General features: G+C 38.7%; 1 protein-coding gene across 7 annotated transcripts in view; it reads right to left on the reverse strand.

Annotated features, from left to right (window-relative positions):
* The window catches only part of HERC2 (HECT and RLD domain containing E3 ubiquitin protein ligase 2), a 273658-nt gene extending 258090 nt beyond the window's left edge, over window positions 1-15568 (reverse strand). For 3 of the 7 annotated variants that reach the window (XM_045448941.1, XM_045448940.1, XM_045448937.1), the window contains exons 1-4: window positions 15456-15568; window positions 15223-15262; window positions 14712-14814; window positions 2771-2885 (exon numbers count right to left, since the gene is read on the reverse strand). In XM_045448941.1, coding sequence (XP_045304897.1) covers window positions 2771-2885; window positions 14712-14783 — 187 coding nt within the window. In that variant the 5' untranslated portion in view covers window positions 14784-14814; window positions 15223-15262; window positions 15456-15568. Of the gene's footprint in view, window positions 1-2770; window positions 2886-14711; window positions 14815-15222 lie in introns of all 7 variants that reach the window. The other 4 variants (XM_045448942.1, XM_045448938.1, XM_045448943.1 and 1 more) reach the window with 2 other exon arrangements.
* Window positions 15569-16763: the final 1195 nt, after the last annotated feature.

A 16763-nucleotide genomic window follows, 5' to 3' on the forward strand; every position in this document is an offset into this window, starting at 1 on the left:
AAGTTGATCCTGGTGTCAAGAAATAATATCTGTAGTATAAAAGAAATAGCGAAACTTTCTCAAGAGGCCTCGCTTCAATTTCCAGCTCTTCCCCTGTTATTTGTGCAAACTGTGGCTTCCGTTTGTTGGTAAAGTTGAAGATAAAAGGAAATAATGAGAAAATACTTTCAAGAAAAAATATAGCAGCTAAGCAAAATACTGGTTAATATTTCTACTACCTGCATAGACTAAAAAGGTTTACAATAAATTAAAGAGCTCATGCTTAAATTCTTCATAGAAGGCCAGCCCTAAGCAAATATAAAAAATAAGCTTAGCATATCTTTTAGTAGCCTCTTAACTTTCTTGTTTTAATATCCTATTCCCTCCTCTACTTTCCCTCAAAATAATAAATACAAATAACCCCACATAGGGTGTTAATTAGAAACATTCACTTGAAAAAGTATGAGACCATAATCCAGCCTGTCTTTTGTGGGGGAATATCCCCAAAAATTAACAAAAAATTGTACTATATGGGAGGCAGCTTTCTTTCCTCAACAGTAGGACTAGCAAGTTCTACATCTGATTGCAAAAGAAAGTAATAAAGTTTATTCCAGGGGAAATAGAAATTATTAGAAGCCACTATTTCCCAGAAATAAGCCATGAAAGAATCAAACTTGACAACAATAAAAACCTATCCTAACATGGCTGTTTGTGGAAGAAAGAAACTGATCCTTTCCCAAAGAAAGTAATCTTTGAAAATACAACAAGGAATACTGTGTATCTAAAGAACTTCTACTCTAATCTGTATTTTCTTCATAATCAGCTACAATACCATCAACATACATAGTCTTTTTTTTTTTTTTCAATTTTTTTAATGTTTATTTATTTTTGACAGAGAAAGAGACAGAGCATGAGCAGGGGAGGGGTAGAGAGAGAGGAAGACACAGAATCGAAAGCAGGCTCCAGGCTCTGAGCTGCCAGCACAGAGCCCGATGCGGGGCTCGAACCCACAGACCGCGAGATCAAGACCTGAGCCGAAGTCAGACGCTCAACCGACTGAGCTACCCAGGTGCCCCATACATAGTCTTCTAAATGGAATTTGGTATAGATATAAACCTGTCCGTGAAAAAAGTATTTTCTAACAATAAAAAGCACACATCAGGCCACACCTAAAATAGAAACTTTTACTGAATACCAAAAAAATGATCCCCCAAAAAATTATTCAATTGGGACCTACGTTAAAAAAAAAATTATGCTTTGCTTTCTAACCATATGACTTTCAAAAGAAGAAAACATATTCATCAAATATAATCAGAAATATACTTTGAATTTTTCCAAGTAAATAGTTTTTCTTGGAGCATCTTTTAGAATGAGTGTTTCATAAAAAAAAATTGGGGGAAATATTGTTTAATTCATTAACAAATACTGGAGGGGTGGGAAGAAGAGATGGGAAACTTTTTTTTAAACGTAATGAACCACTGAAACTATTAATAAATTACAGAGTGAAAGAGGCCAGACACAAAAGAACAAACTACTACATCATTCTATTTACATGAAGTTCTAGAACAGGCAAAACTAATCAACAGAAAGAAAGATCAGACCCATGTCTGCATCTAGAAAGTGGGGTCTGGGAGGGGCCAGGAAGGGGCACAAGGGAATTTTCTAAGTGGGAAGTAATGTTGAGAGAGGTTTAGGTTACACAAGTTACATTTGTCAAAACTTGTGGAATAATAAAACATATGCATTTCGTTATGCATATATTTTACTGAAAGAAAAAGCTAAACTGAACTCAATCAAGTAAATGATATGCATGAAGTAAGGGAGCCAGGTAAGATGCACCAATGGACAGAAGAATGGAGATCCACGGACCCCTGAGATAAACAAGTGAAGAGAAACACTTGTGGTAGGATCTGTGGGATTTGCAACTGCTCACTATGTAGATATGTCAGTTGTTCTGGGTGTATGGAAATTTTCACAATGAAATGCCAGGAAAAAAAGAAAATTCTAGCTGTTGTAACCAAAAAAATATACCAATGTTTTCCAGTGTATTTTCAAATGGACACTATCTCAATTCATTCTACAAAGAGGGTTAGAACTACTTTCCAAAGTAATATTTTTATCCACCTTGATGGCTTTCAAATAGTGGGACTAACAAACTTCAGCAACTTCAGCAGTAGATCTCAAGTGGGTTTTTGAGATTCTACAGGTCTGGGTGGGTACAGGCATCCATTTCTTTTTAAAGACTCAAAAGTTTCTGAGCCACAGCCAAGGTTGAGAACAACTAAATGACGGAGTCTTGTTGACTTTTCATAACAACAGGCCTAAACAAGAGTGTTTGCTGGTATTTCTCTGCAAAAAATACAAGATACAATGAAATAAGGGGCCAAGTCCAGTCCACAGGCCAAAGGCTTACAAAAAGTATTTTATATATTCCCATAGAAGACAGATAGGAAAAATTTCAGGAGTAATTGTATCTCCTCACTCTTATAATAATTACTATTTATAGTTTGACAAGGCAAGATATATTGTAAAACTTAAAAGAAGAAATATTAACTGGGGAAGGACACCAGAGCAAGGTAGCTTTGCAATGAAAAGACCTTCATTTACAAAGAACAATGAAATCCAGGTAGCTCATAATTAACTGTAATTTAGACAACAATCACCAAAGAGAAAACAAAATTTCAGAGTTATGTTCAGGTACTCATATTCCCATTGCACATTCCAAAATTTCTATAAACTACAATTTATAAAGGTCTTTACAAAATGAAAACTACTAGTGAAAGGTCCTTACCTTTTCTAGAAGGAAGCTCTCCATTCTGGTTTAATTCTGTCCCAGTATATACAATTTCTCCATCTTTAACCATTTCATTCCACAGGCCACAGAGCCCATCTCGTGTGAAAGCAAGCTGGTAACGATAAATAATAAACTTACAGAATGATCATACTCACAATGCAATTCTTAAAGAATTAGATGATTTTTTAAAAAATTTCATTTCCTCTTTTTTATTCAATCATCAACATTTAATAAAAATCATCCCAAAAAATATAGTTAAGTGAAAAAGGCCCAGTGCATAACAGTATACATACCATGCTAACTTTTGCGTAAGACACAAGAAAAAAGACACATACATACGCACTCTGGAAAGATAAACCAGAAACAAATAATAATAATTATCTACAGGGAGACAAGGAGAGGAACATGGGCAGTAGAGATGAATGAAAGATTTTGAATAAACTTTATATATTTTTACTTGTAAAACAGAGCAATGATTTTGATCTTCAAAAATTAAAATTCAACATAAAAAGGCAAAATCTACAACTGGTAACAAGCAAATTAACCTACGTTTATCACAAAGAAAAGCATCTCAGGGGCCTTTTCAATTATACATCATTAGTCAAATATACTCTAAGGGAAAAAATATCTTAAACTTTACTCATTGGTCTTATCAATAATCATAATATTGACTTTAATTAAAATCTTAAAACTACCTCATATATATTGTATGATACAGCAGTGTTAACATAATAAAACGTGTTTACAGCAGTTATGTTAGTGTTACTAGATATGAATGTTTTAAGTATAAAAGAAATAAAATCAAGGACATTTTTAAGAACAAACTGAACTGGAAATCTCAATATGAATTTATATTTGAATATATGTGCTTCGTTTTGGAAAGGACCTAGAACCAATGATACTCTGAGAGCAATAAGTACTCCCAGCACCCACGTATCAGTTTTTAAATCTCACTTCCCACTGAACAAAATCTGGGCTCTTAGGAAAAAAGGCTGATTCAAGGGTCAGGGCAACAAGATGAGCCTGGAATATTTTGTGTTTGCACCAAAAAAGCTGGTTAAGGACTTATGGGGAATCCACTGACCAAATTTAAAACAATTTTGAGCATCAAAATACATAACTGCAGTGGACTGCAAAAGTAAATAAAAACACATGAGTCCATGGTAATATTCAAAGAAAAAAAAACAAAAATAACTCTCACTTGTCAGTACTTAGGAGTCAGAAAAGGCTTCCCAGAGCAAGCAGCCAATGAGGGACAGGGGTGGACACCCAGAGAAGGCACGCATTGAAAACAGAAGCCCTCATATCATACACACAAGACACTTTACACTAAAACAGACACATCTGTTTGGCCATCTTTTTTTATTATTATTATTTTTAATGTTTATTTATTTTTTGAGAGAGAGACACAGTGTGAGCAGGGTAGGGGCAGAGAGAGAGAGAGGGAGACACAGACTCTGAAGCAGGCCCCAAGCTCCAAGCTGTCAGCACAGAGACTGATGCAGGGCTCCAATTCACAAGCTGTGAGATCAGGACCTGAGCCGAAGTCAGATGCTTAACTGACTGAGCCACCCAGGCGTCCCTGTTTGGCCAACTTTTAAAGAAAAGACAGGGCCTTTTTTTTTTTTTTTTTTTTTTACAAGTCCACTAACTCATTCCTTGTCATCATTCCAGCATGCACCACCCTTATGAAGCATCCACTATTTCCAGTCTCCAATTCTTTAAATGGAGCAAGAATTAAAGGGCACTTTGTGAGCAATCTCAGATTAGAATTCTTCCAGATTTTCAAGACCTTTTCCCCAATCCTTTAGAGTTCTCTTTTACCTAACCTGTACAAATAATATTTTCAGCATCTCACTTTTACCCAAAGCATGTGTGGTAAGCAAAAGTCTAAGCCCTCAAGATCCTCTTCCCCTAGTACATACATACCCTGTGTAATCCCCTCTGAGTTTGGGTGGGTACCCATGAATAAGATGGGACATCACACCTGTGACTAGGTTTTGTTTCCATCTATGGCAAACACGAAGGAACTTCTCACATATAATTAAAGTCCCACATCTGTTGAGTTCTAGTTAATAAAAAAGAAGATTACCCTAGAGGCCCTACTTGATCAGGTGTAAGCCCTGAAGAGTGTGGGGCCATCCAGAAGAGACATTCTCTACAGCCATGAAGAGGCAAACTGCCATGAGCTGCCATGCAGACGGGCAGCATCTAGGAGCCCATGACTCAGTCCCCCAACTGCAACGAACTAAATTCTGACAAAGAGGACACCAATGAGAGCACACCATGGCCCACACCCTGATTTCATGCAGCCTATTAGACCCAAAGCAGAAGGCCCAGCTAAGCTGTGGCCAGACTCCTAACCTACAGAAACTCAGAGAGAGAATAAACATGAGTTGTTTTAAGGTGCTAAATTTGTGGCCAGTGACTTGTTATACAGCAAGAGAAAACCAATTCAGCATCCAACTTAGTTTTCATAGAAGCAACAGCTTTCTTTCAGCCCTCATATTTTATTTGTTCACCTCACTAACAAGATAACTGCCATAAACACACTTAGAATGAAAATATATGACTCTTGGGACGCCTGGATGGCTTAGTCGGTTAAGCTTCCAACTTCAACTCAGGTCATGATCTCGTGGTGAGTTCAAGCCCTGAATCAGGCTCTGTGCTGACAGTCCAGAGCCTGGAGCTGCTTCACATTCTGTGTCTCCCTCTCTCTCTGCTCCTCCCCTGCTCACACTGTATCTCTCTCTCAAAAAAAATAAATAAACATTTACAAAAATTAAAAGAAGAAAAAAAGATAAAAGTATCAACTGGCAAGGAGAAAAGGAAACTCCTTCCTAAAGAGTGAGCCACAAACATTCAGCGCCCCTGTTGTTTTAATAAGGGAAGGGAAAAGCCTGGCCCATCTACTCGTTTAGGTAAGAGGAGAGCAGCTAACACTGCCGGGGTTCAGTCCAGCTTCCACACAGCCAGACGTAAGCCTGGGACGCAAACAGGAGCCAGATTAACCAGCCTCATGTGTGCCTCCAGCAGTTACACGGCAACTTTAGGTGGTCCAGGGAATAAATGATCATCATTTAAGGCGTAACTCACTATCAGTGCAATGGATAGAGACAGAAGAAGAAACTAGAAACAAAGAAAATAACTTTGGAGCCTTTTGCCAAGAGTCACCCCAAAAAAGGATGACAGGAAAGTAAAGTACTTAAGACATTTCAGATCAAATGAGACAGATGAGACAAATGGAAAAAAAGGTAGGGATAGAATCAGAATGAGAGAGAACTAACTCAGTGTTAACCACTGAGATTTACACTAACTATGAACATGAACACCGAGATCCTCTCTCCATGCACACATGCATATACTTATATGCACACTCACAGACACACACACACACACACACACACACATACATACACACTGCAAATACAAATCCAGATGTTAACAGAGTGTTCAGGACTAGAGATCCAAATTTGAGAGTCATCAGCAAGTGGGATATAGGATCAGGACCTGGAGGAAATGCCAACGCCCAAGGAGAGAGAGTAACCAACATCCTCAACCCCAACTGCACACTGGGATTACCCACAAGGTGACTGCATCAATGTCTTTGGATGCAGTCCCAGTTGAATAACATTGGTGTTTAGAGCTTAGAGATACCAAGAAAAAAAAAAGAGAGAGAGACAGACAGAGAGAGAGACAGAGAGAGAATGCACTTAAAAAGTAAGCCAAGGAAGGTCAGATAGAAACATAAAGTACATCTGTTTTAAGACATCAGGCAGCCAGGAATAGGAGGCCTGAGACCCAAGAGAGAAGTACAGCCCAAAGAACCTAAGTCTGCTTCCCCAAAAGGCACTTGCCAATTCTGTGAGCAGGACTAAGCCAATAGCTGAGCAGAGCTGCTGGGGGACAGGCTGCAGCCAGGGTCCTCATGGGGTAAAGGCCTAGTAAATAAACCTTGCTCTGAGCAAAACCTCGAAGGCCCACACACACACGAGAAGCAGGGGTGAAGTGGGAGCAGATGGCATTCCTAGGGAAGAAGCCCAGTTTTGATTCATCTCAGTTCTCAACTTCTCTGCAGTGACCTGGGACTGCTAGTGCAACTGGACTGATAGATTCCCCTCCAGAGGAGGAAACTGTCACCCAGAGCCAGAGCCTCAAATCATCACAATAGTTTTTCATACACAGTTATCTGGAACTCAAACAAAAATAATAATGGATAAGGCAAGATAATGTGACAGAAAAATGGAAAAAAAATGTATAGAAGACAATAGAAACAGACCAAGAGCAGATGCAAAAGATAGAAATATAGACACAGACTGTCCTAAAAAGGACAGCCTGAGCAATAGATTAAAGTCCTGACACTTTACTTGGCAAATGTCAGCCCAGGGCAGTGAGAGGCAGGGGAAAGGGGGACAAGGGAATACATGAAGCATAAGACACAGCACGTTACCACAGGGGTAAGCAAACTAAGGCCTAACCCACAGGCCAAATCTGGCCCACTACCTGATTTCATATGGCCCACAAACCAAAAATGGTTCTTACATTTTTCAATGGCTGAAAAATAGTCAAGGAAAATATTTTGTGACACATGAAAATTATGACAAACTTCAGTATCAATAAAGCTTTAATGGAACCCAGACATACTTGTTATATATTATGTGTGGCATGACAATGGCAGAGGTAAGTAGTTGTTACAAAGAACACACGGCTCACAGAAATATTTACCATCTAGCCCTTTACAGAAAAAGGCCCTACTCCACAGTGAATAGCAGATACAGCAGGTTGTTGACTAGGCACATTCACTAGGCATGTGGGGCTCTTCTACTAGGTTTGCAAAAAGAAACCATCAACAATCCAAGGAGGGAAGAAAAAAGAAATAAATTAAAATACTAGTTCCTTCATCTCTCCTTGTCGAGAGATGAATGTTCAGTCCATGGGGAGCTAGATCCTGCTCTCCCACCACCTTGTAGGCTGTGTCACTGGCTCCATGGTAGGCAGTTGGGAAGCCATAACCCACATGCTATCGGTGACATTATATCCAAGACTGCAGGGGAAGGGCAGCCCATGGGTATGCTGGGGTGCCAGCCCAGAGGGAAGGGAACACGCAAAGAAACTATAAAGGAAGGAAAAAAAATGCCAAAACACTTGAAACTAAACATTTAAAATAGATGTACCTTAAAATATAACTGCACTCAATAAAATCCATTTAAACAAAAACATGGAAATTCTAGAATCAAAAAAAATACATTATAGATAATTAAGAACTCTGAATGAGATTAAAAGCAGATTAGGAAGGCCTATGCTGCTTCTGCCGGTGAAGGATTAACTTGTTTAGGAATTACCTCTCTGCTGTAATCAACTACAAAACCAGACAAAATACATCAAACAGCTGTTTTCAAACACTGGACAACAACAGCCCAGGGCTATGACCCCTGAGAAGGGCAACAAATGAAGTCCTACAAGTGCCCAAGCTTACTGCCTAGAAGCAGCTTCCAGGATGCAGCACAGGAAAGGGGAATCCAAATAGAGCCCAGAGGTCTTGCTGAATTGAGGAGACAGTTCAGCTATAAGTAGGTTAAAATGACAAGAATACAGGTGAAGGGGGAGCTGCAGAGAATGATTCCTAGAGATGGGCAGAGGGGACACTTTGAGTCTTGGGCTGAATACCGATAGTTGAAAAAATTATCAAGGCTAGGGAAAGAAGCTCTAGAAAGAAGTGGGCAGAATTCCCATAATTTCCAGTCTGAGAAAAGCCTATGTTTCTACCAAACAGAATGAAAAAAACACCCAACACACCGAACATTAGGAAGAGTCCTAAGGAGGGTATTGCCTTAGTAAGGCAGATAAATTAGCACATGACTAGAGGCTGTGCTACATCAGCCTGAACAAACCTGAGAATCAAGCTTTAAAAAAGTTAAGTTGATCCCAACTAACCTACATGCATGCCAAACTAATGCTCTTAAAAAAAAAAAAAAAATCCAGCACAGAATAATATTTATAATGTCCAGCATTCAATAAAAAAAATAAATAAAACAAAAGCCAGCACAGAATAACATAATACTTATAATGTCCTGGCATACAAAATGCTCCATAATCAAAGCAATCAATCAATGGAAACAACAGAAGCAATCAATAGAAATAAAGCTAGATGTGATAGAGATAGTAGAATTAGCAGACAAGAACGTTAAAAGCATTATTATATAGATATGTCCATAGGCTCACAAATATGAAAATATGAACCTGATGACAAGTGAAATGGAAGATATAAAAAGGACCTGAATGGAACCCCAGATGAAATACAACACCTAAAGTGAAATTTTCGATGCGTATCATTAATAGATTAGATACTGGCAGAACAGTTATACTATAATGTACCATGTCTAACCTTACAGCAATTACATAATATGCTCTCTCCCTTTTAAAACTCATTTATTCCAGGCTCCACACATAACCAAGAGTCTTCATGCCCATCTATAGTCATTAAGTCATCTAAAGATCCTTCTCTACTAGCTTCCTCAGGAAGAGCTCATGGGAACAATATTCGTTCATTGATAAAGTTGTGCCTTTTTTACCTGAAAAGTCAGTTTTACTAGAACATAACATCCTTGGTTCACATTTTCTTTTCTTAGAGGGTGCCATAAATGTGTTACTCAATCTTCTTCTGCAAAAAAGTCTTGTGGTCAATGTGTGATGGTAACCTTACTATATTCTCCTTATAAACATTATTAGTCTTTTCTAAGAACAGTTATTTTTTTTAAAAAAAAACTAACAATATGTATAAAGCTCGGATAAAATTAATCCAAAATACAGAGAAAAAGACAAATAACCAAATTCATCAATAAAAAAAAAGTGAGGTATGCTACCTATCCTATAGACAAGAAATTAATCAAAAGATACCATTATGAATATTAAGTTACCTGTATTTACAAAATTCTTTTATTTCTACATCTCATCTGTCAACTGGAAAACCTGAGAATAGAATTTACCAAGATGATCACTTTTATGTTCTTTAAGGTACTGATATTTCCAAGCATAAAGTGACAGTATATACATGTAATAATTTTATGTTTATTTAATATTTAACTTAACTTTACTCATTTTAAATTGATGATTAGAAGAGACAAATGATTCGAGTTTAGTTATTAATATACTCAACAACTTTGATGGACCTCAAGGGCATTACACCATGAACAAAACCAATCTCAAAAGGTCACATTACCATATGACATTCTCAAAATGACAAAATTAAAAAGATGGAAAATGGACTAGTGATTGCCAGGGGTCAGAGATGGTGGGGTAAGGAGGGTGTGACTATACAGGAGCAAGAGGCAGATCTTTGTGGTATAATTACATGATTGGCAGAGAACTATATACACATTGTACCAATGTCAATTTCCTGGTTTTGATACTGTACTATAGTTATATAAGACGTAACCACTGGGGGAGTCTGGGTGAAGAGTATACAGTGACGTCTCCACTTTCTTTGCAACTTCCTATGAGTCTATAATTACTTCAAAATAAAAAGTTAAAAAAAAATTGCATCATACATATCTAATTTCATGCTCTACTTCAAAGAACCCAAAAATAGAAACTGTAAGGAGATTAATCTGAGTACAGATTATGCAAGAAAAGGATAATACCATTCTTGGACCATGCTCAAAGACATACCCTTAGCTTTACATCAAGACTAGCAAATAAATGTGCATATATGATTTAAGAATAAAAAGCTCTTGGAGCACCTGGGTGTCTCAGTCAGTTAGGCATCCAACTCTTGATATCAGCTCAGGTCATCATCTCCGGGTTCACAGGATGGAGCCCTGCATAGGGCTCCGCACTGACAGTGTAGAGCCTGCTTGAGATTCTCTCTCTCCCTCTTGCTTTCTCTACCCCTCCCCCTTTTGCTATCTCTTGAATCAAATTTAAGAAAAAAAAAAAAGAATAAAAAGGTTTTAAGGTATCATATACCTTTAAAAAAACTATTTTTTATAGTTCCTTTGCTTAATTGACTTTTCAGTTCACTGAGAAACTACCAATCACATCAAACAGGACTTTAAATATAAAAAATGGTAACGGTAGTGATTATGTAGATAACATCTCTTAGCTCTGTATTTTATTGACTCTTCAAGAGAGTTGTGAAGAACTGCCGATTCAAAGTACTCCACACAACAATCAGAAAAGAGTATTGAAGGGGCACCCGGCTAGCTCAGTTGGTTAAGCATCCAACTTCAGCTCAGGTCATGATCTCGTGGTTTGTGGGTTCAAGCTCTGCATCAGGCTCTGTACTGACAGCTTAGAGCCTGGAGCCTGCTTCAGATTTTGTGTGTGTCTCTCTCTCTGCCCCTCCCCTACTTGGGCTCTGTCTCTCAAAAATAAATAAAATGTTAAAAAAAATTATTTTTTTAATTCTAAAAGAAAAAAAAGAAGAGTATCAAAAACATAAAAAGCAGGAGTGCCTGGTGGCTCAGTCAGTTAAGCGTCCGACTTCGGCTCAGGTCATGATCTCGTGGTTAGTGAGTTCGGGCCTATGTCCGGCTCTGTGCTGACAGCTCAGAGCCTGGAGCCTGCTTCACATTCTATGTCTCCCTCTCTCTCTGCCCCTCCCCTGCTCACACTCTGTGTGTGTCTCTCTCTCAAAAATAAATAAACATTAAAAAAAAAAATTTTAAAGAAAACGCAAAAAGCATTATATATGTAAAAGCCAGATATACGCCTGCCATACAATTGTCACTCCATTAGGGGCAGCTCGTTGCAACATCCTAGGCCTGACACATTTAACAAGAAAGTCTAGGATCAGTGTCCATGCTTTTCATAATATACACATATTAAAAGTTTTCATAGCCTTTAAAAATTTTTCTTTTCTAAAGTTGCTAAAACCTCAAGGACATTTCAAACAAAAATAGCTGTAGAAAATAGATTTGCTAAATCCTATGGTTAAGAAACATGTTTCTACCCCACATAATATTAATTAACCAGTTATCAATTTTGTTCCCAATACAAAAGCTCTACCTAAGAAATGGGGCACTTCCCACTCCAGTTGGTAGAGAGGGTAAAACCTATCGGTACAAGGCTTGCATCTGCAATGTGTGTCTGCGGGAAGGATTCCAAAGAGTGAAACTATGTCTAAGTCATTTCTTAGGGTAAAACGACATTTATTCCTCACATATAATAAGCAATGCTTGAGAAACTATATATAACCAAGGTCCATGATCACCTTTTTCATGATATTAAGTGGCTTCAATACCTAAAACACATTTTCCCTCTGGTGCACTCTCCAAAACATAGATCTCTTCACTTACTCCTGGGATAAGTTTGGATGACTTTGACTAATATTTGAAATGTCTATGAAGGGCCAAGCACCGTATGTTACATTAAATCAAAAGGAAAATAGTAAGCACTCTAAAGCATAAGCAGTGTTTCTTTTTAAGCATATCTGCCTCAATCATCATAGGCACTAAACTCAGCATTAAACTGGTTTTAGATCAAGATGTTAAAACTCACATTAAGCAGTTATTCAATAGTGATTAAAAAGAAAAGAAACACTTCATGAGATAAAGTTCTTTACTTCAACAAGTTTTGCAAAATACAAAAACACTAATTTAAAAAACAAGCCTTAAAATCAGTTTCCCTGAATCTCAAGATTTCAGAAATAAGAAATTACTCATCTTACCTCCCACAACCCCACTTTTTAAAAAAATAACAAAAGAAAATGAACAGTAATTGCCAAATAAAAGGCAACGTTTAAACAATAACAAACCAAAAGAGTCACTACTATGCCAATTCATAACCCAATTCTTTGTGCTTTAATCTAACATTATACCATTAATAACAATCCCAAAATCCACAACATAGTTCTAAGCACCTGGCTCTCATACCTACTAGGCCTCAACACTTTTTTTTTTAATGTTTATTTATTTATTTTTGAGAGAGAAGAGAGCACGTGCATACGTGAGTGGGAGAAGGGAAGAGAGAGAGGGAAAGAAGAACCCCAAGCAGCCTCTGTGCTGCCAGCGCAGAGCCCAACACAAGGCTCAATCCCACAAACCATGAGATCATGACTTGAGACTCAACACTTAAGAAAAAAAAAAATTAAGAAAGGGCAATAACTGTTGGTGGGAATGCAAACTGGTGCAGCCACTCTGGAAAATAGCATGGAGATTTCTCGAAATGTTAAAAATAGAACTATCCTACAATCCAGCATCTGCACTAATAGGTATTTACCCAAAGTATACAAAAACAGATTCAAAGGGGTACATGCACCCCACTGTTTATAGCAGCATTATCAACAATAGTCACATTATGGAGACAACCCTAATGTCCCTGACTGATGAATACAGAATAGATAAAGAAAATGTGGTAGTGTATATATATGTATGTATACATCTATGTTATATGTGTGTGTGTGTATATATACACACACACAAATACATAATACACAATGGAATATTACTAAGCCATCGTAAAGAAAGAAATCTTGCACAGTGACGTGGATCGAGGTAGAGTGTTATTATGTTAAGCCAAATAAGTCAGAGAAAAACAAATACCATATGATTTCACTCATGTGGAGTTTAAAAAACAAAACAGATGAACATATGGGAAGGGGGAATAAAGAGAGAAAAAGAGAAACAAACCATTAAAGACTGTTAAAGATAGAGAACTGAGGGGAGGGAGGTCGGTGGGGGATGGGCTAGATGGGTGATGGGTACTAAGGAAGACATTTGTTATGATGAGCACTGGATGTTGTATGTAAGTGATGAATCACTGAATTCTACTCCTGAAACCTATGCTGCACTGTATGTTAACTAACTAGAATTTAAATAAAAATTTTAAAAGAAAAAAAAAAGGAAGGGCAATAATACTTCAAGTATCTAGAATCAAGTGCTTACAGAATATATGACTCTTGATAAACTGTGCAAGATCATACTGAAAAAGGTAGATTACTTGATAAATAGTTAAAACAGTTAACCTCAGGAAAGAGAAAGAAAACCCATATATACTACAAAATATTTCAGACACTTCTTTTTCCTGTTAATATGGAGTTAACAAAAGTAGTTTTTACAAACCATTTACAAAGAAAACTAACTTGTGGCAAAAAAAAAAAAAAAGTCTACAGAAACATTACTGCTATTATTTTTTTTTTCAACGTTTATTTACTTTTTTGGGGGGGGGGACAGAGAGAGACAGAGCATGAACGGGGGAGGGGCAGAGAGAGAGGGAGACACAGAATCGGAAACAGGCTCCAGGCTCTGAGCCATCAGCCCAGAGCCTGACGCGGGGCTCGAACTCACGGACCGCGAGATCGTGACCTGGCTGAAGTCGGACGCTTAACCGACTGTGCCACCCAGGCGCCCCCATTACTGCTATTATTTATTTGACAATGTCTGGACAAGCTTGCAATTACATTATTAAATCAAAACATTAGAAAGTCTAAGGCCAACATTTTGTTTCCACACATTCTTTATGTAAAAACCTGAGCACTTCCTATTAATATGACCAGTCACAAATACTAAACAAACAGCTCAAATGAACTCTTGTCTCTCCAGGAACACAAACACAGGGTCCTGTGAGTCTCTGCAGGACATAATAAATTACTACATGTCACTTCCCCTCCTATCTGAACATCTCAAAAACTATCACTAAATATCACCAAGGTATACTTAATAACACAGACCTCTTAAAAATAGTAATAGGAAAAATGTTTGCATAATCAGATCTCAAGTTTCTTGCACTTACACATAACTTCAATTAAAATGTAGCCACAGTCTATAAAAACTGATACAATAAAGGTACATTTTAAATTATAGGAAATAAACCTGCTTCTCTACCATGGCGAGATCTGATCTGCATCCTCTTACTTATCCCATATAAAGCTTTAAACAGAAAATTAAATATGGAGGCAGAAGCAGAAACACACTAAGAAAAAGGCATGTGGAAACCCCACCTGTATATCTGTTTTCAACCATTTGGAGTCAAGTCGAGTCTGGGCAGCCAAACAGAAAGAATCAGAGGGCATCTTTCCTCCAGCTTCCTCCCAGTTGTTAGTCCTGCAAGTAAAATAAAAATGTTGGAATACCTAAAGCTTTTCAGAATTGTACAAAGACCCTCGCACAAGGTTTAATGCGGGGAAAAAAAAAAAAAAAAACTCAGAAAGATGGGAGAAGAGAACCGTTGGGGGAGGGGAAGGAAAGGAAGAGAAAGGAAGAGAAAGATGGAGAGACAGGAAGGAGGAGGAGGAACGAAAAAGCCTACTTCCAATATAGGTAAAAGCCACACACGGAATTCGCCTGGTTTCTGTACTACGTCGTCAAGACATTGAGAATGGACGGTCACAGGAGACCAAATCACAATGTCATCCCCTTCCCTTAAATCCAAAAGGTAAACACAGGAAAGACAGGAAGCCCACATTTCAACGACAAATGACAGTAGCATGCATCTGCCTCTTTATTCCGTACCAGTAAGTGGTGCGTGAAACAAATTAATCAAAAGTCACGTCTGCAGAAAAATCCAAAAGAATAATCACTTTGAAATGGAAAGACAGCCCAAGACGCGCGCCGCGGGCGGTCCGCGCAGGCCCAGGTCCGGCAGCCGCGCCAACGCCCGCCGCGCCCTAGCTCGACCGTGCCCTGGGTCCCGACCCGCGCCGCCCCAGCGGCTCGCCGCCCTCGCCGCCCCCGGGGACGAGGACCTGACGCGCTAAGGCCCTGCCGCCACACTTCGGCGGCGTGCGGACACAGCCTCCAAGAAGCCGCTGGCTCCGCCGGCGCTGGTGATCCCTATGCCTCTTTCGACCGGAGGGGCGGGCCGACACGGGACTACCGCCCCCGCGCCCAGCCAATCACAGAGAGTCTACGAGGCAGGCCCAGCCAATGGAAAACAGGAGCCCACTCGCCCTTCCTCCCATCTCTCCTGCTTCCTTCAACCCTGTTCATCTTCCTCCTAGGGGTTCACCCCTTGCGGTCAGGGCCAACCGCAAGCGCCGGGGGGCGGGATTTCCGCTGCACACACACACTCCTGTTCCCGGCTCAGCACTGCGTTCCGAACCACCTGTGGACGGGGTAGGACTTACGGAGATTGGGTTGCGCCGAGCTACAAGGGTGTGTGCCGTGGACACCTGTACAGGTGAGAACACAGCGCGGGAGGCTGTCTTGAGTCTGTAAGAGCCTCCTGCTGTCCCACTGAAAGCAACTAAAATCCTAGGCAGAATTCAAGGAGCAGGGAAATCGGAGAAGGGAATCAGTACCACTGAACCAGTGGCCAAAAAGCATATCTTTAAACTTTTTTTAAATAATTGAATTCCTACAAAGTATGTTCTCTAACCATAATAGAATTAAACTACAAGTCGGTGAAAGATAACATGAAGATCTCCAAACACTTGGGAATTAAACAATATACTTCTAAGTAATCCACAGGTAAAAGAAGAAATCTCAAGGGAAATAGAACTGTTTGAATTGAATAAAAATTAAAATATAACGTCACAATTTGTGGGATGTAGCTAAAACAGTGATGAATGTGAAATTTATAACATTAGCTGCTTTTCTTAGAAAAGAAGAAAGGTCTAAAATCAAGGATCTAAACTTACACTTCAAGAAACTAGGAAAAGAAAAGCAATATACATCCAAAACAGGAGGAAGGAGGAAATAATACAGGAGTAGAAATAAATTAAATTGAAAATAGAAAAACAACAGAGAAAGTAATTGAAACTAAAAGTTGTTCCTTTGAAAAGATGAAAGATAAATATCTATAAGACTGCCAATAAAGAGAAAGAGAGAGAGAAAGAGAGAGAAAACATACAGGTTACCAATATCAGGAATACAAGAGAAGATACCAGTAAAGACCCCACAGACTTCAACAGGATAGTAAGATAGGGGTACCTAGTTGGCTCAGTCAGTAGAACATGTGACTCTTGATCTTGGAGTTGTAAGTTCGAGCCCCATGCTGAGTGTAGAGATTACTTAAAAATAAAATCTTCAAAAATGAAAGTAAGAAAATACTA

The sequence above is a fragment of the Leopardus geoffroyi genome, chromosome B3, assembly GCF_018350155.1.
Source record: "Leopardus geoffroyi isolate Oge1 chromosome B3, O.geoffroyi_Oge1_pat1.0, whole genome shotgun sequence".
Classification (NCBI taxonomy): Eukaryota; Metazoa; Chordata; class Mammalia; order Carnivora; family Felidae; genus Leopardus; species Leopardus geoffroyi.